The 25201-nt window shown below is 44.6% G+C and overlaps 1 protein-coding gene across 1 annotated transcript in view; it reads left to right on the forward strand.

Annotated features, from left to right (window-relative positions):
* Positions 1-25201, forward strand: part of RNF216 (ring finger protein 216) — a 150203-nt gene that overhangs the window by 122738 nt on the left and 2264 nt on the right. Inside the window, exon 15 of the mRNA XM_004380829.2 lies at positions 7053-7275. Within this exon, the coding sequence (XP_004380886.1) occupies positions 7053-7275 (223 nt within the window). The remainder of the gene's footprint in view (positions 1-7052; positions 7276-25201) is intronic.

Raw genomic sequence — 25201 nt, forward strand, 5'->3', positions numbered from 1 at the left:
AAGTGTTCTGTATATGTCTATGAGATCTAGTTGGTTGATGTGGCATTTTGATTTTCTGTGTCTTTATTGAGCTACTTTCTGGATGTTTTTGTTCTTCACCAAAAGTGGTGTGTTGAAGTCCCCTACTGTTATTGTGGAGCTCTCTGGCTTTCTTTTCAGTGCTGTTAGAGTTTATGTATTTTGGAGCCCTGTCATTGGGTGCATAAATATTTATTATGGTTATGTCCTCCTGGTGTATTGACCCTTTAATCATTACATAATGTCCTGCCTTATTCTTTTTGGTGGATTTTACTTTACAGTCTGTTTTGTCAGAGATTAATATGCCACTCCTGCTCTTTTTTGAGTGTTGTTTGCTTGATATATTTTTTTCCATCCTTTGAGTTTTAGTTTGTGTCTTTAAGTCTAAGGTGTGTGTCTTGTAGGCAGCACATAGACAGATCGTGTGGTTTTTTTGTCCATTCTGCCACTCTCTGTCTCTTTATTCTTAATTTAGTCCATTTACATTCAGTGTGTTTATTGATAGGTATGAGTTTAGTGCTGTCATTTTGATGTCTTTTTCGTGTGTGTATGTTGTTGACAGTTTCTTTGTTCCACTTAATTTTCTGTGCTGAGTCGTTTTTCTTTATGTATTTTCTTTTCATCTTTTTGATTGTTGTTGATTTTATATTTGCTGAGTCTTTCTGTTTTTCATTTGATGTGTAGGATTGTTAGTTTCCTTTGTGGTTACCTTAATATTTATCCCTGTTTTTCTAAGTTTAAACCAGTCTTTTTTTTCTTTATATCACCTTGACTTCCTCTCCATGTGAAAGATCTGTGACTAGATTTTTTTAGTTCTTCTTTTTGTTTTAACGTTGTCGTCTTTTTTATATTGACGTCTCTGTTTCCCTATTTTCAGTGTTTTAGCTTTGATTTATTTTTGTGACTTCCCTATCTGGGTTGACATCTGGTTGCTCTGTCCTGTGCTGTTATCTGATGTTACTGATTTTCTAACCAGAGGACTCCCTTTAGTATTTCTTGTAATTTGGGTTTGGTTTTTGCAAATTCCCTAAACTTCTGTTTATCTGGAAATGCCCTGATTTCACCGTATTTGAGAGATAGTTTTGCTGGATATATAATTCTTGGCTGGCATTTTTTTCCTTCAAGGCTTTATATATGTCATTCCATTGCTTTCTTGCCTGCATGGTTTCTGCTGAGTAGACCGAGCTTAGTCTTTTTGTAGATGACTTTTCATTTACCCTTAGTTGCTTTTAAAATTATGTCTCTGTCTTTGGTTTTGGCAAGTTTGATTGTAATATGTCTTGGTGACTGTCTTTTGGGATCTACCTTATGTGGGATTTGATAAGCATCTGGATAGATATCTTCTCATCTGTCACAGTATCAGGGAAGTTTTCTGCCAACAGACCTTCAACAGTTCTCTGTATTTTCTGTTGTCCTCCCCCGCCTCCATTCTGATACTCCAATCACTCGTAGGTTATTTCTCTTGATAGAGTCCCACGTAATTCTTAGGGTTTCTTCATTTTTTTAAATTCTTTTATCTGATTTTTCCTGAAGTAAGTTAGTGTCAAGTGCTTTATCTTCAGTCTCACTAATTCTGACTTCCATTGCCTCTATTCTGCTCCTATGACTTTCTGTTGAGTTGTCTAATTTTGAAATTTTATTGTTAATCTTCTGGATTTCTGTTTGCTCTCTCTCTATGGATTCTTGCAGCCTGTTAACTTGTCATTATGCTCTTATGTAATCTTCTTAAGTTCCTCTGTTGCTTTGTCTGTGTGTTCCTTGGCCTGTTCTGCATTTTCCCTGATCTCCCTCCTAATCTCTTGAAGGGTTCTGTATATTAATCTTTTGTATTCTACCTCTGGTAATTCCAAGGAGTTCTTCCTCCAGAAGATTTCTTGATTCTTTGTTTTGGGAGCCTGCTGAAGCCATCATGGTCTGCCTGTTTATGTGATTTGATATTGACTGTTGTCTCCAAGCCATCAATAAGTTATTATATTTATTTATTTTATGTTTGCCTACTGTGTCCTAGCTTCTTGTTTTGTGTTGTTTTGATACGCCCAAACAGGCTGCTTGTATGAGCTATTTTGATTATTGGCACCTTTGAAGCTCTAATATCCTGTCACCAGGTGGTTATATCTGTTACTAGGTATGTGAGCCCAGGAGTCTATTTACTTTTCTTGTATGGATTCAGCTCAGGTGTCCAGGTAGTTGGTTACCAAGTGTGGTGCAGGCACTCGCCTATAGTTGGAGACAGGCAGGGGTGATTCTTGTAGGCACAGGTATCTGGCTGCAGTAGGGGATCACGTGCTGAGCAAGGCAGGGGGCTAACAGTTGTCCCTGAGTGTCTGGGAGGAAAGCATGTCCCTGTTCCCTAGGTAGGTTGGTGAATTTTGCAGCTGGACTATAGGCACCCAATGCTATTGTCTCTGAGGACTGGAAGACACCACTTATTCTTGGACCCGTTGCAGGTGGCTAGGTGGTGGCGCTGGAGCCACCAGTCCTCAGGCCTCTGATGTGGGTAGGTGAGGACCCTGCTTAATAAGCAGAGTAGTGTCAAATGTCACGAACCTGCCACTCCACCATATAGCTGATACAGTTGAAGTTAGGCTTCAGGTATATACCCTGTTATACTGTGCTAATGAGGGCCTACACTGTTGAAATAGGCCCACACAAGTCTATGCAGGGGTGAAAGGCATTCAAAGTCTGCGGACCCCTTATGCCTGTGCCTAGGCAAAGGAGCTGTGCCTTACCCTGAGTTCCCAGCTTAGGAGAGCTGGCAGATTTTTTCCTGTTAATTTGTTCCCTCTCCAAGGTCAGGAGAATGGCTCAGGGCATGTGACAGGTCCCACTTCCAGCCTGGGAGACACAGCAATTGCTGAAGCCAGCCCAGGACCCAGTGCAGAACAGGGAGAGGGCAGGTAAATGGGAGAGAAGTTTTTCCCAAAGTGGGTGTTTTTTGATCCGTGTGGTAGATTAGATGCACATACTTATCTTTTGCTGATTGAGTCCCACTTCTCACTGGTCCTGGAGGGTTGAGTAGACTCTCTACCGCTCGGTCTCTCCCAATGTGGAAAACGTGTCCTGAGCGCCACTGCTTGCCTTACTGTGCACACCAGCCAATCCGGCCTGCAGGGTGCTGGTTCCTGCCAGGTCAGGTCTGGCAACTCCTCGCTGCTTCTGAACCATCTCTCCCTCCCCCTGCTGCTCAGTCCAGTTTTTCAGCTTTACCTTTGATTTTCATGGCCCCTAGATTGTCATATATAATCGATTCACTTATTTTTTCCAGTCTTTGTTGTAAGAGAGGGACCACAGGAAGTGCCTGACTACTCCACCATCTTGGCCCTGCTTCAATTTTTTTTTTTTTAAAGGAAAATAATAAGTGTTGGCAAGGATGTGGAGAAATTGGAACCCTCATGCATTGCTGCTGGGAATGTAAAATAGTAGAAGACAGTTTGGCAGTTCCTCAGCAAGTTAAAGTAGAATTATCATATGTCTCCGCAATTCTTCTCCTAGATATATACCCCAAAGCATTGAAAACAGGTGTTCAAACAAAAACTTGGATGTAAATGTTCATAGCAGCACTGTTCATAATAGCCAAAAGTTGGAAACAACCAAAATGTCCATCAGTTGATGAATGGATAAACAAAATATGGTATATCTATACCATGGAAAATTATTCAGCCATAAAAAGAAATAAAGTACTGATACATGCTACAACATAAATGAACTTTGAAAACATTATGCTTGAGTTAAAGAAGCCAGACATAAAAGGCTTCTTATATAAATGTGGTTCCATTTATATGAAATATCCAGAATAGGCAAATCCATAGAAATACAGAGCAGATTAGTCATTGCCAGGTGATTAGAGGAGGGGAATGGAAAGTGACTGATCAGTGGGTACAGGATTTCCTTTTGGGGTAAAAATATTCTGGAACTAGATAGTAGGGGTGATTGCACGGTGTTGTGAAAGTACTAAATGCCACTGAATTGTACACTTTAAAGTGGTAAATATTGTGTGTGCCACGGTAATACACACTCACTCACAAAGGAAGGCCACATAAGATTTAAAAAGCATACGCCACAAGATCTAAAGCCAACTCCCAAAGAGGAGTTCCCAACATAGCGGGGTAGTGATGAGAACAAATAGTCATGAAATCTGGGGATCAGAGTTGATCATGTCAAGGAAGGCAGTGAGCCTTCCTGTTTGCACACAAGGCCACAGACGCAGCTGCAGTTCAGGCTTTCCTTCCTGTCCTGTCCCTACGAGCGCATACTGTGGAGTGACTTCCAGTCAGAAGTCACTCTCTGAGGCTGTTTATTTCTTGCAAATTTAGAATCTAGTAGTTTCTAAACCACCACCACCCCCCCCCCTAAAAGATTCAACTCTGACTTCTCCCCTATCCCATTGTGCACTTTTGTGTTACTGGATGGGGGTGGGGGCGCTTCACTGCATCCTATTAACGATCCTTTTTGCCTTGGGGCCATTCAGCTGAAGTATAGGGTCACCCTGGCCCTGTCTAGTACTGTTGGTTTGAATGCAAAAGCCCTTTCCTCTATCTACTTAAGGGGTGCCTTTTCTTCTCTCTGCCCCCCCTCCCCACCGCTATATTATTTCTTGTGGATGACAAACAGCTTGCTAGAACCGAGTAGGCAAAAGCACCCTCCTTCCTGAGCCTTCTGGAGAGGACTGCTTAGCCAGGATTCTTTCCAGCCACTTCTCTCACACACTGCAGCCTAAGCAGCCTGCCCAGGGAAGAAGTCAGTCTGCCCCAGCCAACCGGAGTTTTCCAGCTTAGAGCCACGTCCCAGTCTCAGGAGCACTCTTACAGAGCATGTTTGTGCTGGAGTAAAATTGGCATTATGTTTTGCACACAGACTTTCATACTGGAAACTTTTTCATCAGAACCCTGTGAGTCGTAACATGAAGCATTGAGAAGTGTCTTCACAGTCACTCAGTAACTAAAATGATGAACATATTTACTATATTATTAAGTTGGCAGCAGTAAATTTTGCTTTATTTAAACTTTGTCTCCTTCCGATGTTTCCTATTCAGCAAAGCTGAGAACTCGTTTGTTCTTCTGTAAGTTGAACTAGGTTTAGATTCTTTCCAAGCCACGTTTCTGCCTTCCTTCATTTGGGGCCATTCACAAACAAGACGAGAATGAATACCAGCCAGTTTTTTTTAATGCATTTTTGCTATTTTTATACACATGATCTGGCTTCTAAGTAACATACTAGAACAGTCTTCTAAATATTAATAATTAAAAACACTTGCCTACCCCCAGAATCACCTGGCTACTTTTTTACTTAGAGAAACGGGGCAGTGGGAAGAAGGAGGCTGACTTTTCTCAGCTTCAGGAGAGATCTTCACATCTGAACTCACTCCCAGACCACTACAAGCTTTAGGAACTGAAGCTGTTCTTATGGCCACCATTCTGCGTTCCTAGATGGAGGGATGAGACGTGCTCAGAGCAGGTTGGAAGAACCCAGTTTCAGGGCTGTCCCCATCCGGGCCCTTTCTGCTGGTCCCTGGTCTCGAGTCAGTCCTGTCAGGACCATGCCAGGTGGTCCAGCAGCACAGCCTCTGCCCTTCCAGGAGTTCAGCTCCACAGAGGACGCCAGACATACACAACGGCAGGCCAAGGTTGAAAGCGTTTGTTTGGAGTTATGAACAGAGCACCGTGGGTGTAGCTAATTCAGCAGCGCCTGCTCTTGACAAAGAGCCAAGACCTGTCATTTTGACTCTTTAGTCATTTCCCCTCCACATGAGTGAAAATGCTTTTGGAATCAAGCAGCCTCCCTGCAGGCTTCCCGTTGGCCAAGACTGAGTCGTACACATGCCCGTCCTTGGTGGCTGGGAGCCTGGGAATGTGAGATTCTGACATCGTCAACTTCTGTCATGGGAGGCGGACTCTGCCAACCAGGAAAAAGGCATACTGGCTATTGGACTGCCCCCAACCCTGTCTACCCCAACTCCGATCCAAATATTCAAAATCCTGTGGTAGTGTTATGGATTGAACTGTGTGCACCAAAAATATGTGCTGTAAATCCTAACCTCTATGCCTATAGTGGAGCCGTGGTGGTGCAGTGATTAAGCTTTCTGCTGCTAACCAAGTAGTAGTTCAAATCCACCAGCCACTCTTTGGAAACCCTATGGGGCAGTTCTGCTCTGTCCTACAGGGTGGCTAAGAGTTGGAATCGACTAGATGGCAACAGGTTTGGTTTTCTTATACCTGTGATTATAATCCCATTTGGGAATGGGTTTTGTTTGTTATGTTAATGAGATAGGATTAGTGTAGAGTGTGTCTTGAGTCAATCTCTTTTGAGATATAAAAGATTAAACAAGCAAGCAAGAGAAGCCAGATGGGGGAAGAGACATGCCAACCCACATGGAGATCACCCAGAAGCAGAAGCTCAAACAGACAAGGACCTTCCTCCAGAGCTGACAGAGAGATAAAGCCTTCCCCTAGAGCCGGCACCCTGAATTTGGGCTTCCAGCCTCCTAAACTGTGAGAAAATAAATTTGTTTGCTATAGCCACCCATTTGTGGTATTTCTGTTATAGCAGCACTAGATGACTAAGACAGGTGTGTGGTGAAGACTCTGGCTTCCTGGCTCTGTTATCCAGCTTTGTGTATATAATGCATTCTTTAGAAAGACCCTCATTTTTTCCTCTCAACTTTACGCCTACAGGAAACTCCTTTAGCAAACGCAGCGGGCCTTTTCTAAATGTTCAGTGCTAGGCACTGTGCCATGGTGCTTTTATGTCCTGTCTGTAATCCTCGAAACACTCTCAGAAAGTTGGTTTTTCCCAGTTAAAAAATGAGGAAACCCAAGCAGTTGGGTGATTTGCCCAAGGTCATACAGCTGATAAACTTTGAGCTCAGCTCTCCAACTCCAAATCATAGATTCTTTTCACTATTTGAATGTCACCAGAAGGGCAGATTGTGCAATCATTATATGTGGAAAGAAATGAATACTTAATGGCTATAATATTTTTCTTTCCGCTTCATCTTTCCTGCCATCTACAGTCATGGTTTGTTTGTTTTTTTTCAGTGAGGAAAAAATGACTGCTGCTCGCATTAGGAAATGCCACAAGTGTGGGACTGGGCTCATCAAATCCGAAGGCTGCAACCGCATGTCTTGCCGCTGCGGTGCCCAAATGTGCTACCTCTGCCGAGTGTCTATCAATGGATACGACCATTTCTGCCAGCACCCTCGGTCCCCAGGAGCCCCTTGCCAGGAATGCTCCAGATGTTCTCTCTGGACCGACCCCACTGTGAGTGCATGCGTGTGTCGGGGGGGTTGAATTAGTGTAATTGAAAAAGATGGTGTATCTGCATAAGAATTTTGATTCGTGAAAAGATAGGAGATTCTATAGACCAATAGCCAGAAAAAATTGGGAAAGTAATCAGAAAGCAGCATGCCCAAACAAATTCTTTCAGTCCTTTAGGGAATAAGAATGTTCTGTCATTTAAGATATTTCAGATCATAAAAGAGTGAAGAAAGTTTTACATATATTTATATATAGCCAGCATAACACTAATAACAAATCCTGACAGAAATAGACCTAAAAAAGAAAACTGTAGACGTGCCTCACTTATGAATTTGCACTTTAAATTCTGTAAATAAAATCCTAGCAGATAGAAACCGTGACCAGGTGGATTTATTCTGGAAATGCAAGGATGGTTTAATGTTAAGAATTCTGTTAATATAATTCATTACATAATATCTTCACATGATAAAAAGGCATTTTAATAAAATCAAATATCCATTCATGATTTAAGCTTTAAAAAAATAGTATTAGAAAGATGCTTCCTTAATGATTTTCTAACACCTACTTTAAAGTAGTCATTAGTATATATTTAATAGTGAATACGTAGAAGCATTCCCACTAAAGTCAGGGATGAGACTCACCACTATTTTGTTCTGTAAGTGCTAGTTAGTCAGTGAAATTAGTTAAGAGACTAAGACAAGAGGCATAAGCGTTGGAGAAGGTAATAGCTGATGTTTACTGGGCACCTCCTATGTGTCAGACACTGCTTTAATCATTTTTATATTTAAAGAAGAAAGGTAAAATTACCATTTTAAACCTGAAAAAAGACAATATAGATAACTAGAAAGCTGTTAGAAGCAGTGGAAAAGTAGCGAAATACAAAATAAATGTACAGAGTATCATTCATACAGTAGCAATAACTGAGACAAACCAGTTGCCGTCGAGTCAGTGCCAACTCATGGTGACCTCGTGTATCACAGTAGAACTGTGCTCCAGAGGGTTTGTAGTGACTGATTTTTCAGAAGTAGATCACCAGGCCTTCTGAGGTGCCTCTGGGTAGACTCGAACCTCCAGCCTTTGAGTTAGCAGCCAAGCGCTTAACCATTTGTACTACCCAGGGACTCTGCAGTAGCAATACAAATCATAAAATGCCTTAGAAATGAATTTAAACAAGAAATATATAGAAATAGGAAGAAAACTATAAAACTCTATTGAAGGGCATAAAGAGACTTGGACATATGGAGAAATATGCTTTGTTTTTAGATAAATTTTGATATTAGAAAGATACTAGTTCTTAAAATAATTCTTTAAATTTGAAACCATCACAGTCCGTTCTAAGTTGATCTGGAAGGATAACTGTGTGATATGTGAGATTTGTTCTATCAAATAGTAAAATGTATTATAAAGCCATGGGGTGTGAAAGCATTGTGTGAACAAGAACACCTGCTTCAGTATAACAGAGAGTTCTTTACTAACTTGGAACAAATGAAAGGCCTTGAGGAAGTGCCCAAAACCGACCTTGGAGATGGCCTGATGATAAACAGTCACTTCTCGGCTTTTACCTGGGACAGGTGGCGATGACCTGGATAGCGGAGAAACGTACCTTGTCCCTGAAAGGGAAGGCAGTATTACAGGGAGATCACTTCTCTCCAGAGTAATCTAGAACTGTAATGCAGTTCCCATCTAAATTCTGTAGGATTTGTTTTTTTTTTTCTTTTTCTTGAAAATTTACAGTAATGCTTATATGGATAAATAAATGTTGAGTTTAGTCAAGAAAGTTTTGAAAATGAGACAGATTTTTACTGTAAGACTACACTAATCAAAACCATGTAGGTTTATATAATACAAAGTTAAACAATAGATCAAAGGGACAAAATAGAGACCCAGAAACACACCCATGAGAATTTATTGTATGATGAAAATACCATTTTAAATCACTGGAGAAATAATAGAGTCATTCACTAGTTGTTAGTACTACGAAGGAAGTGCAAGGGGCGAAGGATGACAGGAGCTGGAGGAGGGGTGCCTGCCTTAGATTATGTGATCTGGGAAAGCGTCCTTGGGAGGAACATTTGCAGTGAGGCCTGCATGGTAGGGAGGTGCTAGATGGGCAGAGGAGATGGGCAGAAACCATTATGGCCTGTTTGAGGGACAGAAAGAAGGCCACAGTGGCTTGAAGGTGGTGAGCTGGGTGGAGGGAAGTAGGAGAGGCTGGTACAGATCCAGGTCAGGATTTCACTCCAGGTTCAATGAGAGGCCATCACAGGGCTGTAAGTAGGGGAGTTAATTGACCAGATTTAAGTTTTCAAGATCACACCGGCTGCCATGTGGAGAGAGAGGACATTCAATAACTCTTTTTTTGGGAATTGGTAATCATTTGGAAATACATTAAGGCCAGCCAAAAATCTTTAAATTCTCTTTGGCAAAAGACAAAGATAAAGGTAAATGAAAAGCTGGGGGAAGTAATTGTAACATACTTAAGATACAGATAAATGTTCTTAATGTGTAAAGAGTAATGTAACTCAATAAGAAATTAATAAACAGCCCGTATTAATAAAGATTGATCTGTTTGTGAATAATAGAAAATCCAGAAACAACAATGGCTTAAACAAGATAAGTTTATTTCTCCCCCATGTATACATACAGAGGTGAACAGCCCAGGCATGGGATAGCAGCTCTGCCCGTGAAATCATCAGGGATCCATGGTTTCTAGCTTTCTACTCTGCCGTCCCTCAAGTCTAGCCGAGGATTGCATGTGTCATGATCTGGGAAGGGTGCTCAGGCAGCAGGAGTTAGAAGGGGCAAAGACCCTGCCCAGCTGTTTGCTAAGGAAAGAATATTTCCAGAAGCTGCCACAAGTCTACTGCTGGTTTGCTGTCATTAACCAGAGCTTAATCACATGTCCTAACCAACTGCAAGAGGCTGGGGCACATTGTGTTTCTTTTGGGTCATCGTGAATCCAGCTAAAAACTATTACTATGGAAGAAAATATGTTGGGGGTCAATTCACAGTCCCTTCACTCCAACTGGGGAGAACAGAAAAAGGACAGGGGAAGTCAAAAAAGAATTACAAGTGGGCAAGAAAGTTTATAAAAAGCTACTAACTTTTCTGACTAGCAGCAGTGTGTTGGAGGCTTGTAACAGCCGCCCACTAATAATCAGATGAATGCAAATGAAGAAGCACCTGTCAAATGGGCAGACAGGTTTAAGATTGGTGATACTGGTACTTGGTGAGGACATGGGAGGGCAGGCATGCTTGTACACAGTCAGTGGGAATATAAATGGGCACGGTGGGCAGGTGGAGAGTGCAAATCCAAAATTTTCACGTGTATACCCTTGACCTAACAGTTCCATGTACTATAAAAATGTATTCTAAGGCGGTATTGGACATGTTCACAAAGGCGTATCTGTAAAACAGATCATCAGTTAGAATTGTGTAAATTTAGAAACCACCTTTAAATATCTCAAAAAATAGATGTGTTAAATAAATTATTGTATATGTTTACATTAGAATAACATGCAGCTACAGGAAGTGATGCTGTATATCTGTATTTAAAGAGAGAGAGAGGTTTACACGTAGAATACAACAGCATATAGAGCTGGGGTCACAGACCCATATTATCCCAGGGGCAGGCAGTGACATCATTGATGGATGAATATGCAGTGGACCAGGCACAAGAGACAGTAGGGGTGGTGGGGACTGTGGTAGACAAGCAGGTGTGTGGTCCTCGTCAAAGGCACTGTGCTCAGAGTTACTACGTCTTCAGATTTTTCCAGAGAACCTGGAAATCTGTACTCTAATGTGAAATCTCCCGATTTTTAAAGATTGGTTATTAATCCAGATATCTTTAAAACACTATTCAGACCAACCGAAGAAAAAGTCTTGTTAGCCCCAGCCCTGACCTCTGGTGCAGAACATGTCCAGTGTGGCTGACAAGAGGTGTTAGGGCAGCAGGGTGGCCACTGTGGTTGGGAATCGCTGGAGGCCAGCTTCAGCCCAGTGTTAAAAAATGTTCCTTAATCGTCAGAACTACCTAAAGTTTTGAATCGCAACATGTTCTCTGGAAACCAGTGTCCGCACATCAGGAATGTTGAATCAAGGAACGGCCTCCTCCTAACTGGGTGGGCAGTTGGACTGAGGAATCGAAGAAATTACTTCAGGTTCCAAGGCTTGAGGACTGAACAAGGCCCTTCCTCCAATGACTGAGGAAATACGTGAACACAGCAGAGGGCTTTTCTTAATAGAAGGTCCATGGCATCCTTCTACTGTTGGCTGAGGGAAGGGCGGGCGCAGCCACGGTGGGAGTCGCATTCTCCAGGGTGATGCACACTGCCTTTGCTGACAGACGTTCTCAGGCCTTGGGAATTCTGCTGACTGGCCTCCTCAGTCTCATCCTAACCAACAACGGGGACTGAAAATTGCTGCTGAGAACTTCATAGGAAGGGGATCCTTTTCCTTCAGCTGGAGTAGTGTTCCTGGGGCTGCACTTCGTCGCTCTGGAAACAGAGAGCAGGGTGGGAGTTACCACACAGGGGAGGGTGGTTAACAGTCTGGCCTATTCTCTGTGCTGGGTTTTTTTTCCTTCTTACTCTTGTTCTTGTTCCTTCTCCTGCCACCTCTCTTTTCTCCCCACACATGGAATTGATATAAAGGTTTCTAATGGTCTGTCACCTTGTTTGGGCGCAGTCACTGCCTTCTTGTTTTCTTGTTGTATTGTCATCTTCTAGCCTGAGAAAGGTTCTGTATTAGCTCAAACGAAGGGAAGGTCAGGCAAATGTAGATGCCTCTCATTTCCTCTGGTCGCCAGAGCCAGAGATTTTGTTCTATTCGTCCTGTTCCCATCAGAGCAGGTTCTTGTGTCCGGAATCAGCCCAGTTGCCTTGATTCTCACCAGGACACCGATTGAATTCCAGCCCAGCATCTGTTGGAGCTTCTGAGGACACAAAGCCATTCAGAAAGCAAGGGAGACAAAGCAGGCACTGTCATCCGAGCTGTTCTTGGCTTCATTAACCCACCAGCGAAGAAGAAGCGCGCGTTTGTCAGCAAGGGAGTTGTCCCCACGAGGGCTGGAGTGGAGCTGAGTCTTCATCCTTAATGACTAGAGATGGCTGGGAACTGGACTAACTCCCTGTTACAGAGCGAACATTGTGAACAGTAACTTACCTTCTTTGTTAAAAGAAAGCTGGAATTTTTTTGTCAAATGTAAGCCAAAAACATTCAATCAAGAGTGTTATATCTTCTTTTTTTGGAGGAGGAGGTGGCAGGGAACAGAGAAGCAAACACAGTTTTCTGAGTTGGGGGCAGTGTTCAAAGCTCAAATCTAGACCCACAAATGAGCAAGCATGATTTTGCAGTGGGGAGAGGTGTCCTAGGATGGCAGAGTCCAAATATCTGGCCTCTTTGCTGTGACTGTGCGTCAGCTCGAGGGGGAGCTGGGCCTCACTGAGTTCTTTGTTTACGTGACTGTCAGGAGTCACCATCAGAACAGTTGTCCGCAGTCTGGATTCTAGAAGTGTGGCAGGATTATAACAGCATGTTCTCTTTAAATACAAAGCTAAGCTTGTGTTTGCCTTGAGTTCGGCTATGAGAAACTGCTGAGAATTGTTTTCTACAATGCCTTTGTTTTTTGCATGTAAGAGTTTGAAGCATGTTCGACTCCCTTAAAACCCTGAGACTTTTACAACCAGTTTATAATTTGGTACCACTGTTGAGGTCTGGCCATTTGGTTAGACTTACTCACTTTGCGCAAACCTGCAGTAGACTGAACCTAGCATTTATGTATGTTAATACGTTTGATTCTTGGGACAACTCCCAAAGGCAGATGATCTCAGCCCAGAGTTGCCAGGGAGGAACCTTGCTGAAGACTGTGACCAGTAAATGGTACCGCCGGGTTCGTTTGTTCTCTGGGCATATTAAACAAAACCCCTCCTCCCCTTGGTGCTCCAGCACCCCCAGAGCCAGTGTCTTGTTGGGGGGTGCAGCCTTGATTCCCGAACGGCTCCTGCTGAGGCCAAGTGGTGTGCAGGGAGCCGGGCACCTGTGACCCTTCTTGAACAGCCAGGGAAGGGCACACATGATGGGGTGAAAGAAGAGTGTTTAGAGAGGACTAAGGAGGAAAAGGTGGGGCACCGCCTTGTAAGGAGAGAGATTCCAGACTTCGGGTTGGTGACTAATTTTTGGCTTCATCACTTTTTCTTTAACTTTTTAAATTTACTGTTTTTTTTTTTTTTTTTTTTTAAAAAAAAAAAAACAGAACAGTGAGGGAACCCCGTGTTGCCCATCACCAGCTTCCTCAGCCAGCAGCTCTCGTGGCCTCAGCATGTGGTTTCTGGTCACTGTTTAAACACTAGCGTTTCTGGAATGAGCGTGGTGGCAGCACCATCACTGACACAGAGCACAAGTCCTCGCTGTCCCTTTGTTGCTCCATGGCAGAGCGGCAGATGGCAGCTGTGAGTGTGATCTTCACAACCCCCCTGCCGCCCCCTAGCACACAGGGAAGGTGGGATTCAGAGAGGCCAGACCACTCACCCAGGACCTTGAACTTGACAAAAGCAGGCTGCACTCCATTTTCTGACCACCTTAGAACCAGTGTCTCACCCCTTCCACTCAGCTTGACCCCAGGCCTTCTGAGCAACAGTGGTAGTGGTATAGACACATGGGGCTCCCTGAGCCCAGTGCTTCCAAGAAGCTCCAGAGGGCTGGGACCCTCGCCTGGCTCCATCCCCACTGGGCAGATTGGAAACAGTAGAAGGGCCTGGCAGCTCCCACCACCTTGTCGGTGTCTCCACAGGGGGTATAGACGTCACTGAAGAGCTTTACAAGGAGGGTCAGTCCCTCTCCTCAATCCAGTAAACACGGACTGTTGGTACACATCTTCCTCAGCCAATTCCAGCAGCCACAGGCTGCACACTTGACCCTGATCAGAGTCAAAACAGTCAAAACCGCGCCTCAAGCCCCGTTTGGAGGAGGCACCTCTGCAGAAAGGTCCTGGATGCTGGGCCTCTGTGACCTCAGGAGCTGCCCACAGGAGCCTGTGTGGCTTGGAGCATCTTCCCCACCCCCAGCACAGCGTCCTGCCCTGTGGGGCTGCTCCACCCAGCTGCACAGCATATGCTGCGCCAACTGCTCCCCCTCCCCCAGCCCCCACATTTCCTGTTGCTGGGGGACAGTAGGGGAGGCAGTTTGGGTCTGGTGTTGCTCAGACGATCTGCAGCTGATCTGGGAATAATTTGAAACTGAATCTCAGCTCTTGGGAAACCTTTCATGAAATCATTGCCAGTTTATTAACAACAGCTGTGGCCGACCTACTCTGGATCCCGGCCCCACCCCCACAATCGCAGGGAGACACAATCGCAGGGCAGTGGTTGACATGCTTTTTAAGGGGTGAAGAAGTTACATCAAGAGAAGTCTCCCATCCTTTCTCCATGTTCACAGGAAGCAGGCCGTAGGCTGCCAGCCTGGTGACTAGGAACATGGGAGAAAGCAGCTAAAAAGTACAGTTAAGAGCTTTGGCAAGAATGTCTTTGTGCCAAGTGCATAAACGTCTGTTTTGGGAAACCACCAGCCTATGGGTGGTGATTAATGCTGATACCTGATTTGTGAAATGATTCTCTTTCTCCCTTTAACCACTTGTAGTTTCTTTTCCTTCACTATCTCCTTTCCACGCCCCACTGCCTGGGCAGGGCTGCCAGGGCTGCATTGTGAGGGACAAGTTACAGGATTGGGTTTTTTCCTTCCTTTCTTCTTAATTGAAACCTCCCCGATGTGTTTCTCAAGAGGCTGGATGTAGCCCCCCCTCTCCCCCACAACACACACATACAAGCTCTGGCTGTGCCTTATCCTCCTCCATGTGAAGCCCTCGTGTCCCAGTCACTGGTTCAGGCCAAGTACTGCATGCTTCCTACTGAGCTTAAAGGAAGTCAGAGAACGGAAATAGAACCTCCTCCGTGTTAGATGCCTCCAGCTTGGGTCTTTATTTAAAGCTCTCTCCACATCTGCTGGGACCCCCTGCCCTCAACTCTGCGTCTGCAGTGCACTGGTCACTGTGTGCCTCCCGCCACAGAGGGAAGACCTACACTGGGTGCTGCCTGCTCCCTGCACTGGGATCCTCACGTGTGTCACCTCCCAGAGTGGCCGTGGGCAGCAGTAGGAGGTGCAGGGTGTCTCCCCTCTACTTCAGCCTAATGTCTCTTCACACTCAGTCTGCTGACCCCCTACCCATCCATCTTGGATGGCTTGGTTGCTACACAATGTCTGCTCCTCCATGTCCATCTAGCCTGACTTGTTAGAAAGGAACCAGCCCGTTTGTCTGAATGTGTTCATTGAGGTCACAGGGGCTGGAAGGAGGGCAAAGAAGGGAACTGATCCAGGCCAGCTCGACCTCTTGAACACCCATGCCAAAGGTCAGGGAGGGGACTGCTAGAGGGGTCCCCACCACCTTTGGTGGTGGCTCAGTGGGACCCTTGGAGGTATCTGTCCTGGAGGTAGACACCTAGGAGTCTTACTCTGTCCCTACAGCTCCCACCCAGCCCAGGCAGACGGGGGGTGGGGGTAGAGCGGCACAGGCCTCGAACAATTTCAGTCTCACCCCCAACCCTATTGAGGGCAGAGTAGGTAGAAGGGCCAACAGGTTACCCTGAGGCTCCCCGGCTTCCAACTGACTGCCAGCCGGCCAGCCTGGGCTCTGTAAGCCCAGACTTCAGGAACAGAGGCCAGGGGAGGACAGGCAGCAGCTGGGCCCACACTGGCCCTGACTCGTCCCTCACCATCCGGTGATCTTCCTCTAAGCCTCATTTTCCTCACCGGTAAGATCCCCACTGAGCCCCCCTGTGGCTGGGAGAGATGCTGGAAGGGAGGGAGGGTGTGAACTAAAGCAAAACGCAGCTGTAGATGCAGCCGGGCAGAAGTAGAGTCTGCTCTTGTAGAATACCATGCCCATTTTCCTTCTGAGGGTGTGGGTGTGAATACAGAGCAGCCAGTGGGAAATACACCTGTGTTCCCAGCAGTTGTCTCGAGGGAGAAATTACAGGTGATTTTTTTTTTTTTTCTTTTTTTGTCATGATTGTTTTTCTAAAACTTTTTTCCCCAAAATTGCTTTGATGGATAGATACTATTTAATTATTAGGAAGGGAAGTAAGGATACTTTTTAACACTTTTGTTATTATTAATATAACTGTATACCAGCCACTTTCTTGTGCCTCTGGACCTCATAGGTGGTACGTTATTCTGGTTCTAATGCATTTAGCGTCAAGATGGGTCACTTTTGAAGTACGTGAAGCTCAGCAACCAGAGTTATAGCTTCATTGTTGTGTAGGTTGAGCATCCTATTAGGTGATGCTTCCTGGATGTGTTAGTTATGTAAACTTTTCCCTTTTTTCCCTGTACCCCTGTGAGATAAGGCTTGCAAGCATAATTATGGCTTAGTTAGGGAGCCCTGATGAGTTTTTTTGGTTTTTCTGTGTCATATTTGGAAAACCAGAGGTTCCCCCATGTAACCTAAAGGAAAGGCGCTAGCAATAAACTATTTAGTTCTTATTGGTATATTGTTATACCACAGATTAGTGGTGCCACAGTGCCACTAGTCTTATTGGTGGCTTGTATTACCAGATCATATATCTCAAAATCCATAACTCATATCAAAAATTCCAAATTGCTCTTTGAATCAGCCTGCCATAATTAGTGAAAACACATAGCATCAAAAAAAAATTTTTTTTTGTGATAAAACTTTAGTAACGAAAGGGTTTTAATGTGCATGAGAATAAAAACTGTATTTTTGTGTAGCAAGAAGAGGGCAGACAAAGATAATTCTGTGGGATCCCATGGTATTCAAGTCATTTGGTAGCCTCCCGAGAAGATGTGTCAGCAAGGAAATGCCGAAGCTTTGGTTCGCCTCCTCAGGAAGGACCCAGACTGCAGCTGTAAGAACAGCACCCAGTCATGGGGATTGGAGACTTAGCTACCCACTGGATCGCTCAATCCTTTGTGCTTCAGTGAGAGACCCCGCTCTGAAACTTCAGGTTCTGGCTCAAGAGACGAGGTGTATGCCCCCTCCCCAGCTCGCTGCTCTCCATCTAGGTAAGGGACTTTGCTGAGCGTTTACCTCAAACTCTTAAATGTCAGCAGCTCTGCTGGAGCCTGTCTAGTGAACCCTGTAAGAGATGGCACCTGCACTTCTGGGGGAACTGAGCCCAGAAAATAAAAATTGTTGCCTAAAAATTTCCAGAGAAGTGGCCCTTTCTCTGCTTTATTGGCTCTTGACCCCCTTGAGCAGAGGTGTCTTGTTCTGCCTTGCCTTGCCCTGTTTTCACATCTTGTATTTAATGGAGAAAGGAAAGTTTCAGAGGAATTGAGTTCTACCCATCCCAGAGAGAAAGAGCCCTGTTGTACTTCAAAGAGGGTAGGATGCACTCTTTTTAGAACAAAACAGACTAAAAATAGTCCCTTCTGACACAGTGCGCGGGGCAGGTGGGCAGAGTTCTTCTCCGAGACTCGAGTTCACAGCTGGGTGGTTTCTGTGGTTGAGAGCGCGTGGTTAACTGGTGGTTAAGCACACAGGCTTGGAGACTAGACTGCTAGGTTTTAAGCCTCGTTGTGCCTCAGCTTCCTCATCTGTAGTGTGGGAGTTAATAGTACCTAACTCCTAGAGTTGTTAAGATTAAATATATGGACTTAAGTAGGGCCTAGCATATAATGAGCACTCAGTCAATGTCAGCTATCCCAGTTGTTACCACTGTCCTTGACACTTTAGAACAAAAGGTCATTTGCTTCTCACAGCAAACCTATTTTAGGAATGAATAGATAGGTTCCAGGTTAGGTCTGGGGTAGCACTGGCCTGGGGAGCCCCAAAACCATAGTTCTTCCCATTACCCCGCAGGCTCTCCATCCGAAACCACTGCCACTTTAACATAGAACTCAGCGCACCGGAGTGTGGAAGGAGGTCGAGGTGGGAGACAGTGAGTTCAGCTACTCCCCACCTAGTCTCTCATCATCTTTCCTCCTGGTGTTCCCCCTTCCAGCTGCCTACGTGTGTCCTAGATTTGCAAAATGGCAAGCCTTTTTGACAAGTGTTCTTATTCACCATGAGTTGTGGTACTCAGGGATGCCTAGGATGTTTCCCACAGGTACCCTCCTCCAGAAAGGATTCAGCAGCCCCCATCTGTCACTCAGGCCCAAACTCAAGGAGTTTTCTGAGGAGGGACCAATCTGCATGGTTAGTCTCAAAATCAAACCTGAAACCTACCTTCACTCTTTTTTTTTTTTTTTTTTTTTGATAATATTTTATTGTGCTTTCAGTGAAAGTTTACGCAGCAAATTAGGTTCCCATTTAACTGTCTTTACTCTTGACTTTAAGGAACTTAAAATGCTTAGGGGAAACTGCTTGTAGAAGAAACTTCCACCCCAATTGAAGTAAGGAATCTTACCCTTAGAGTCAAACATATTAGCTAAAAATGTAATCTTTTTCTTTAAAAAACAAAAGACTACTTTAGTTCCAGTGACCTGTGACTCCAGCCAGTTGGAAGGAGTAGACATCTGAGCTGTCTAACCCATATTCTAGGTATAACTGACACTTGACTTATGATTTATGGTAAAAATCATTCCTCAGAATCATTGAGTGCCAACACTTTATGGTGAAACGTAGACTGCATTTAGAATCCAAGAACACCACCTACCACGGGAAGAGAAGTCTTGAGAACAGATGACGTAGAGTCCACTCACTAAGTCAGGAGGGCAATCCATGCCAAGAAGGACCAGGCAGAAGGCTCAGGGAGGCTTTCTTCAGAAGGCAAAGAACATGGCTTTGTTTCCTCAGGACACTGAGGTATCTCCTCTCCAGGAAGAAATCTGGAATGCAACCTGGGCATCTGCATGCAGATGGACATGGCTGCTGGGTGTCCAGGGCCTGGCAGGCCGGGACTCCATGACCAGACTCCCACTGCCGCCACCCCCCGCCCATGCCCCAAAGAGGTCTAACTTGAATTTAATCCGTGACAAACTTCTATCAGGCATGTTTGTGTATATTACGGGACAGGTAGCATTGATGACCATCAGGCAGTGCCCTGTGTACTCCCACCCACAGGGGCACTCTTATCCCTCCTGCTTCACTTGCCCTATCAGAAATATCATGAGAGAGTCTGAGAGAGGAGTAGATGAGCTTTTAAAACAGTGAAATTTTCTGTTTCCGAGTGGAATGTCAGCCAAAATTGTGATCACAACCCAAAAATGCCAGCTCCATGGGGAGGGTGCCGGGGGCTGGTCTGCCTTGGTGTTGGCCATGTGTCCAGCGTACACACGGTGCCTGGTGCACGGGGCACATGGGGCTTCCTGAGGTAAAAGAATGAGCACCCCAGTGTTTCAAATCACATAAGCAGCAGGGCAGGGGCACCTTCTGGTGTCTTCTGTGGACTTTGTCCAGGAGGACTATCTGAGTGACACCATGGAGCAGATAAAACACAGGTCCTCACTAGCTGTGGCCTGTGATCTCCAAGGTGCCTTCCAGTGCCACAGAATGCCCTGACTGGGACTTTGGGGATTGATAGGTTTAAAAATGGTGTGGCGGCAGCATCGCCTGACCTCATCTAACTTCACCAAGAGGGGAGGGGAGAGAATCACCAACAACATCAGCCCAAGGCTGATCCCTATGAGATGTAGGTCAAACATACCTCCACCCTCCAATCTTTTTACCAAGTCTGACACCAGGTGTCCCTCCCACAGCACTCTCTGTTTCTCTGCTGGACTTGATAATTTGTTGTGATGGCCACACGGAACTCACAGATAATACTCGTTATTATGGAGTTTATTAGGGAAGTAACAGGTTACAATTCAGGATCAGGAACAACTCAGGATACAGTTCTTGGATCAGGACAGCTTCTTCTCAGCCATGTCCACAGGCAGGCCTTTCTCTGGATCTTGGCCTCACTCTGCCCTGCTCAGGCAAGTGTTACAGAGCTCTTTAGCTCTGCCAGTAAGTGCCTGGAGGCACCCGACTGTACCAGTAAGCCTTGGCCCAAAGGCATTCAAGCTCCGTCACTGACACACCCACTGTAGCTGCCTCCCTCTGTGGGCCAAGAAGCCTACGCGCCATCTGCGCCAGTCTCCTGGTTCGGCTGCCATTTCTCTGCTGCGGCTTCTTGCTGTCTCATGTTACAGCGTGCTCTCTCCCTCTCTCCTTCTCCCTCTCCCTCCCTCCCTCCCTCCCCAGGTCCAAAAGACATGCTCCACTCCTGGCTCTTCTTTCTTGGTGGTAGTGGGGTCTCCCCTTTACACCTCTGGAATAGCTCATTTTAAGCCTAGAGGGATGGCAAAACTGACCAATCTTCTTGTTGGGGTTCCATATACCTTATTTGCATGGTCCCACCCCTGTAAGGGTACCTTATTTGCATTACTAACAAGCTGTCCAAACCCCCTAGTGGGCCACAAGCACCTTATTTGCATAGTCTCACCTCATCATTTGGTGGAAATTACAAGACCATGGCTAGAAAGGGCATATAAAAGTGATCCATCACACCGCAGTAGGGATGACCCCGTAAGTGACCAGAATTGGCAAACCTGTCTTGCTCATACCATGAAGGAGCCACTGAAGGAAGTGTGAGGGTCTCTCCTAATCTCTAGCACTTTTTCTTGAAACTTCTCATCTTTCTAGAATCTTCATCCCTGCCATTTTTCACAGCTTTTCTGCCCCTTAGTAACAAGGGTTCACTTTCTTTGCTTCATTTCCACCCTGTCATGAAGGTGAGGCTGGGATGTCAGAGGGTTAGGAACATGCCCAGGGGCTCTGAGCTGAGACCTGGAGAGCCACCACTCCTCCTGCTCGCCATGGTTTCTGCTCACCTTCCTTCTCTTTCATTTTCTTTTTTTTCCTTCTCCTTTAATCTTTTTTCCTAGGCCTGCCACTAGCACCGGAATCGAGAAGTTTGCAGGCCCCTAATCTACCCTTAAGGAGCCCTGGTCATGCAGCAGTTAAGCACTTGGCTGCAAACCAAAAGATCAGTGGTTCAAACCCACCCAGCAGCTCCATGAGAGAAAAGACCTGGTGATCTGCTTCCGTAAAGATTATTGTTGTTATTGTCAGGTGCCATCGAGTAGGTTCCAACTCACAGCGACTCTATGTGCCTACGAGAGAACAAAACGCTGCCCCGTCCTGTGCCATCCTTACAGTCGTTGGCTGTTTGAGCCCATCGTTGCAGGCACTGTGTCAGTCTGAGGGTCTTCCTCTTTTTCGCTGACCCTTTGCTTTACCAAGCATGATGTCCTTCTGCAGGGAGTGGTCTCTCCTGATAACATGTCCAAAGTATGCGAGACAAAATCTTGCCATCCTTGCTTCTAAGGAGCATTCTGACTATACTTCTTCCAAGACAGATTGTTCGTTCTTCTGACAGTCGAGGGTGTATGTTCAATATTCTTTGTCAACACCATAATTCAAAGGCATCAATTCTTCTTTGGTCTTACTTATTCATGGTCTGGCTTTCGCATGCATATGGGGCAGTTGAAAATTCCATGGCTTGTGTCAGGTGCACCTTAGTCCTTAAAGTGACATCATTGCTTCTTAACACTTTAAAGAGGTCTTTTGCAGTACATTTGCCCAATGCAGTGCATCTTTCGATTTCTTAACTGCTGCTTCCACAGGCGTTGATTGTGGATCCAAGTAAAATGAAGTCCTTGACAACTTCAGTATTTTTCCCTTTATCATGATGTTGCTTATTGGTCCAGTTGTAAGGATTTTTGTTTTGTTTAGGTTGAGGTGTAATCCATACTGAAGGCTGTAGTCTTTGATCTTCATCAGTAAGTGCTTCAAGTCCTCTTCACTTTCAGCAAGCAAGGTAGTATCACCTGCATATCGCAGGTTGTTAATGAGTCTTCCTTCAATCTTGATGCCCCATTCTTCTTCATATGGTCCAGCTTCTCAGATTATTTGCTCAGCATACAGATTGAATAAGTATGGTGAAAGGATACAACCCTGACACACACCTTTCCTAACTAAACCACACAGTATCCCCTTGTTCTGTTCAAACGACTGCCTCTTGGTCTATGTACAGGTATTATCCATAATTTGTTATGATCCACACAGTCGAATGCCTTTTCACAGTCAATAAAACACAGGTAAACATCTTTATGGTATTCTCTGCTTTCAGCCAAGATCCATCTGATATCAACTGATATCTGATATCCATCTGATATCCCTCATTCCACATCCTCTTCTGAATCCAGCTTGAATTCCTGGCAGTTCCCTGTCAGTGTACTGCTTCAACCACTTTTGAATGGTCTTCAGCAAAATTTTATTTGCATGTGATATTAATGATATTGTTTGATAATTTCCACTTTCTGTTGGATCACCTTTCTTTGGAATGGGTACAAATATGGATCTCTTCCTGTCAGTTGGCCAGGTAGCTGTCTTCCAAATTTCTTGACATAGACCAGTAGGCACCTCCAGCACTGCATCTGTTTGTTGAAACATCTCAATCGGTATTCTGCCAATCCTGGAGCCTTGTTTTTCCCCAATTCCTTTGGTGCAGCTTGGACTTCTTCCTTCAGTACCATTGGTTCTTGATCATATGCTACCTCCTGAAATGATTGAACGTTGACCAATTCTTTTGGGTACAGTGACTCTCTGTATTCCATCTTCTTTTGATGCTTTCTGCGTTGTTCAGTATGTTGCCCATAGAATCCTTCAGTATTGCAACTCGAGGCTTGAATTTTTTTCTTTAGTTCTTTCAGCTTGAGAAATACCGAGCTTGTTCTTCCCTTTTGGTTTTCTAACTCCAGGTCTTTATATTATATATTACTTTGTCTTCTTTGAAATCTTCTGTTCAGCTCTTTTACTGTATAATTTCTTCCTTTCACTTTAGCTACTCTGCATTCAAGAGCGAGTTTCAGAGTCTATTCTGACATCCATTTTGGTGATTTCTTTCTTTCCTGTCTTTTTAACGACCTCTTGCTTTCCTCATGTATGATATCCTTGAAGTCATTCCACAACTCGTCTGGTCTTCAGTCATTAGTGTCCAATTTGTCAAGTCTGTTCTTGAAATGGTCTCTAAATTCAGGTGGGATATACACTCAAGGTCGTATTTTGGCCCTCGTGGATTTGCTTTAATCTTCTGCAGCTTCAACTGGAACTTGCATATGAGCAGTTGATGGTCTGTTTCACAGTTGGTCCTTGGCCTTGTTCTGACTGATACTGAGCTTTTCCATCATCTTTTCCCACAGATGTAGTTGATTTGATTGCTGTGTATTCCATCTGGGGAGGTTCACGTGTATAGTCGCCATTTATGTTGTTGAGAAAGGGTATTTGCAATGAAGAAGTCGTTGGTCTTGGCAAAATTCCATCCTGCAATCTCCGGCATCATTTCTAACACCAAGGTCATGTTTTCCAACTACTGTTCCTTCGTTTCCAACTTTCGCATTCATATCACTAGGATATCAGTGCATCTTAATTGCATGTTTGATCAATTTCAAACTGCAAAAGTTCATAAAAATCTTCAGTTTCCTCATCCTTGGCCTTAGTGTTTGGTACATAGATGTGAATAATAGTCATATTAACTAATCTTCCTTGTAGGCATATGGATATTTCGTATCACTGACAGTGTTGTACTTCAGGATAGATCTTGAAATGTTCTTTTTGATGATGAATGCAATGCCACTCCTCTTCATTTTGTAATTCCCGTCAGAGTAGACCATAAGATTGTCCAATTCAGAATGACCAATACCAAGTCCATTTCCACTCGCTAATGCCTAGGATGTCAATGTGTATGCGTTCCATTTCATTTTTAACGATTTTCAATTTTCCTAGATTCATACTTTGTGCATTCCACATTCCTATTATTAATGGGTGTTTGCAGCTGTTTCTTTTCACTTTGAGTCGTGCCACATCAGCAAATGAAGGTTCCAAAATAACTCCATCCACGTCATTAAGATTGACTCTTCTTTGAGGAGGCAGCTCTTCCCCAGTCATATTTTGAGTACCTCCCAACCTGAGGGGCTCATCTTCAGTATTACATCAGACAATATTCTGTTATTCATAAGGTTTTCACTGGCTAATATTTTCAGAAGTAGAGCACCAGTACCTTCTTCATAGTCTGTCTTAGTCTGTAAGCTCAGCTAAAACCTGTCCGCCATGGATAACTCTGCCAGTATTTGAAATACCAGTGGCATAGCTTCCAGCATTGTAGCAACTGACAAACCACAACAGTACAACAAACTGACAGACACATGGGCCCTGTAAAGATTACAGCCTGGGAAAGCCTATGGGGCAGTTCTGTCTGTCACATGGGGTCTCTGTGAGTCAGAATTGACTCAGCAGTGCACAGCAATCTACTCTTGATCTTAGCCAAAAGGCCAAGAAGAAGCTTAGCCCCTAATCTAGACAGTTAGCATATAACTTGATGGTCATATGGAGACATTCATACTGTGTCCACTAAGCCTGACTGAGTGACTGGAGCCTTCTCTGTTAGTTTCCTTAGTGATCAACTTTTAGGGTGGTCAGTTCCCCACTTTAGAATGTTTACAAAGAGGCTCGAAGGCCATGTCTTGGGGTTTTTATGGGAAATTTTTAGCAGTACATGGGAGATGAACAAGATGCCACCAGGGTTGCTCCCAGATTTGATTCTCTGATGTGCCAGGCATTTTGCAACTTCTGAAATGCATGATGGGAACTTAACCTTTGTCACTTGATTCAGAGCTCTCCTCTTCACCTGGCCTCGCTCAGAGCCCCTGGCAAGGTGAGGCTCTTTTTGCTGAGAAAGACTTGGGTATTTGACAAGAATTTCCAGATGTCAGCCTTGGAAAGCAACCTTTGAGACCATGCAATCCAAACCCATCATTGGCTGTCGTCAGCCTGGAGAATGAGAGTGAGTTGAATAGGGTCCCCAGGTATTGCTCCTGCTAATCCGACAGACCCCACAGTCTCCAGGGACTCTGTTCTAACATTTTCTTATCT

The sequence above is a fragment of the Trichechus manatus genome, unplaced genomic scaffold (assembly GCF_000243295.1).
Source record: "Trichechus manatus latirostris isolate Lorelei unplaced genomic scaffold, TriManLat1.0 scaffold00077, whole genome shotgun sequence".
Taxonomy (NCBI): domain Eukaryota; kingdom Metazoa; phylum Chordata; class Mammalia; order Sirenia; family Trichechidae; genus Trichechus; species Trichechus manatus.